The sequence below is a fragment of the Leptodactylus fuscus genome, chromosome 7 (assembly GCF_031893055.1).
Source record: "Leptodactylus fuscus isolate aLepFus1 chromosome 7, aLepFus1.hap2, whole genome shotgun sequence".
NCBI classification, from domain to species: Eukaryota; Metazoa; Chordata; class Amphibia; order Anura; family Leptodactylidae; genus Leptodactylus; species Leptodactylus fuscus.
This window is the reverse complement of record NC_134271.1, coordinates 152805525-152808824: the sequence shown is the minus strand read 5'-3', so window position 1 is coordinate 152808824 and position 3300 is coordinate 152805525. Positions and strand designations below refer to the sequence as shown.

General features: G+C 46.2%; 1 protein-coding gene across 1 annotated transcript; it reads right to left on the bottom strand.

Moving 5' to 3' along the window:
- Nucleotides 1-1494: 1494 nt before the first annotated feature.
- On the bottom strand, nucleotides 1495-3085 carry RXFP4 (relaxin family peptide/INSL5 receptor 4). Its single transcript, XM_075281235.1, has one exon. It carries the CDS (start codon nucleotides 3074-3076, stop codon nucleotides 1868-1870), a length of 1209 nt encoding a protein of 402 aa, XP_075137336.1. The 5' UTR covers nucleotides 3077-3085; the 3' UTR covers nucleotides 1495-1867.
- Between the last annotated feature and the right edge of the window lie 215 nt (nucleotides 3086-3300).

Sequence of the window (3300 nt, the reverse complement as noted above, 5' to 3'; positions counted from 1 at the left end):
GTGATGATATGATAGCCCTGATCTCATCACCATCCAGTCTGTCTGGGATGACCTGAAGAGACAGACGGATTGGAGCGAGCAACATCCACAGAAGATCTGGGCTTAGTTCTCAGAGATGGCGGCCGGAACAACCTCCATGCCGAGATCTGCCAAAAACTGTCTGCAAGTATGGAGAAGAACTTGATGGAAGGCAAAGGGCAAAGGTCAGCCCAAAAATGAACTGTTAACCCTTCTATTTCTGAAAGCATTCTTTGTTTATAGAAACCTTTTACATTGGACATAAACTGAGTGGCTCACATATCCATGTCTCTATATTTTAGGGTGCATTCACACGGAGTAACGTGCCGCGTGACCTGGCACGTATACGCCGTGTGAGATTTTGAGCGCCGTATATGCTCCCATTGATTTCAATGGGAGCCTGGATCGTATACACCGCGTTATTTTGCAGCCGCAAAATCACAGCCACAAAATGACGCAGTGTATACGAGACTAACTCCAATTGAAATCAATGGGAGCGTATTCGGCGCTCAAAATCTCACACGCCGTATACGTGCCAGATCACGCGGCACGTTACTCCATGTGAATGCACCCTTAGGGTGCATTCACACGGAGTAAAATGGAGTGTAATTTGGAGCGTTTACGGAGCGTTTACGTATACGCTCCGTAAACGCTCCGTAAACGCTCCAAATTACACTCCATTTTACTCCGTGTGAATGCACCCTTATAGTGTATTTTCGCAATATTGACTCCAAATACCAAACATCTTAAACGGGGGTGGTGATGGTAAAGGTTAAAGTTTTGCAATATCACAACTTCTTATAAAAACAGATACATAGAGTTTGTATGAAGTGGGACACAACACGCCATGGCACCTACCGAAAAGACAACGCTATTCTAATGCTGCTGTTGATATTTGACCCCTTCCGTTTATCGATCGCTATGCAGAGTCATCGAGAACATTTTCCATCAACAATAGAAAGCACAAAATAAGACACGGCGTTAGATGTCCATCAAATATCCACAAAAACACTGTCTATGAAGACGCCGCCGAATGTAAGACCAAGCACATCCACTTGTTACAAGTCAAGTTTCCGAAGTCCCATAAGTAGGTCTCCAGCGTCTGCTGAGAACAATCTGTAGAAGACGTTAATTGCAGATCACACACTGAAGATTGCCCTTCTCAAGAACGCGCCGATCGATGAGACGCTTGTTATCGCCGTCTCCGAGGAAGAGCAGTGAAATGAAAAGCTAATTTGCCCCCTAGGGAGAGATATTCGCTGAAATCCATCGTTACCGTACGTGCTTTCTCGATCCCAGCGATGATCGGGCGTAACAATCGACCAAAAGTTTCTTTAATAGGACAAATCTTATTGGAACGAAGTTCCGTCTTGGATAAGATACAGAGTAATATCTAACAACCTCCATCTCCTCACTTTGTTCCAACACAGCTGCTTGTGATCGATATTAATATACAATTTCTGTCAAAGTTTCTGCACGGATGTACGGTGTTGCGCGGTTGTGCGGAGCGCTGCCCAGGCGACGCAGGACCATGGCAATCGGATCAATTATACATTAAGGGACATTTAATAGATCCTTGTTTACTAAGCACGAGACGCAGTTCTGGATCATTAGGCAAATCGCTGGTATTGACGTGTTTAAGTGCGGATTACTGCTCGGGAGTCATTGACACACTTTGAAGTGTCTTGTAATATCGGAGACTAAACAGAATTGATTGCGGACACGACAGCGGAGTACGTGTGTTTTTCACGAAAAGCTAACAAAACAGACGCTTGCTTTCGTCTCCGACACAAACACTTGTCGATTGTTAATGTACATGTGGGTGGAAAGTCATGTTACCTGCATACGTTTAGTGTATCGAGGTCTCCTGGCGATTAGGCGATTGGCCGTTGTGTTGACTCTGGTCTTTTGTGGTCACTTCTGGAAGCAAGGTTATGGTGGACAATGAAGCTACTGGGTAGTCCTTGCTGGCTGTTGGAGGAAAACTGGATTTCCGATACAAGGGCAGCGAAGTTTCTTGATCAGGGTTTCGTCGTCTGTCCTTCCCGGTGGGCAAGTAAGAACCAGCCATGCTTGTCACCTCCCAAAATACAGATTTAAGCGATTTCCGAAATTCCTTCCTCATGAGACAATAGATAACAGGATTGAGACAACTGTTGCTGTGAGCAAGGCATAGGGTGATTGGGTAGACGTAGGTATGGAAGTAGTAGTAGGCATCACTCCATTGCACTACTTCGTACTTCATCAGGATCCCCCAAAAGATGCCGGCGTGGTTGGGAAACCAGCAAACGAAGAAGACAATGATCACCAGTTGGATGGAGTTGGTTATCTTGCTTTGTCGTTGTTGGTTGTTGGAATTGATTTTATGTTGTCTCAGGAAGTTCAAGAGCATAATGTAAGATGAGGTTATCACCACCAATGGTATGACGAAAGCAATGATGACCCTCTGGAGATGGTAGGTGGCCAGCCACTTGTTTCCAGGGAACTTGAGAAGACAAAGCTCATCCCCTAGGACTTTGTTGGTACTGGCAAAAACCGTGGTTGGGATGGTGGCCATCAAGGACAATAACCAAAGAGCAAAGCTTATCCATTTGGCAACATAGGCGGACACTCGGCACCTAAGACTCAGCGCCGAAGCCACTGACCAATATCTGGTGACCGCCATGGCCGTCAGTAGAAAAACATTGTTGTAAACGTTCAGGACGGTCATCGTCAGGACGATTTTACACATGGGATGTCCAAATGGCCAGCTGAAGTCCATCATGGCATCCACAGCCCAAAAAGGTAGGGTGAAAGCAAACTGGAAATCGCTCAAAGCCAGGCAAAAGACGAAGATGTCTATGGCCGTGAGACCGGTGACCTTCTTAGCCCTTATTAGATACATCACAAAGAAGTTGCCCAGCAATCCCAATGCACAGACCAAAGAGTACATAGTAGAGATGAGAATTCGGAAACTCACCAGCCCATACGTGGGTATGGTGGCATCATCATCTACGCTGAGACCTGCCATCTCGTCAGAATTGTTCCCAGCCGTGAGCACAGTCAGATTGAGCTCCATCTTTTCCAACTCTGGCTATTTCTATGCTTTGTCCGTCGGAAGAGTCGGTGGAGCTTGCTAAGGATTCTCCATTGTGCTTCCAGTCTCAGTAGTCACTGATAAGACCAGTTGAGGGTTCACCAACTCTCAATGTGCCCCCAGTAGTAGGATCCCTGGTTGATTCCTAGCTCCTTGTGTCCTCAGCGGTCACCATTGGGCTTCTTCTGTGGTTCATGTCCGCCTCA

Bases quoted from the DNA above. Each gene is read 5' to 3' on its own strand.
- RXFP4 (XM_075281235.1), bottom strand. From the start codon at position 3,076: ATGGAGCTCAATCTGACTGTGCTCACGGCTGGGAACAATTCTGACGAG.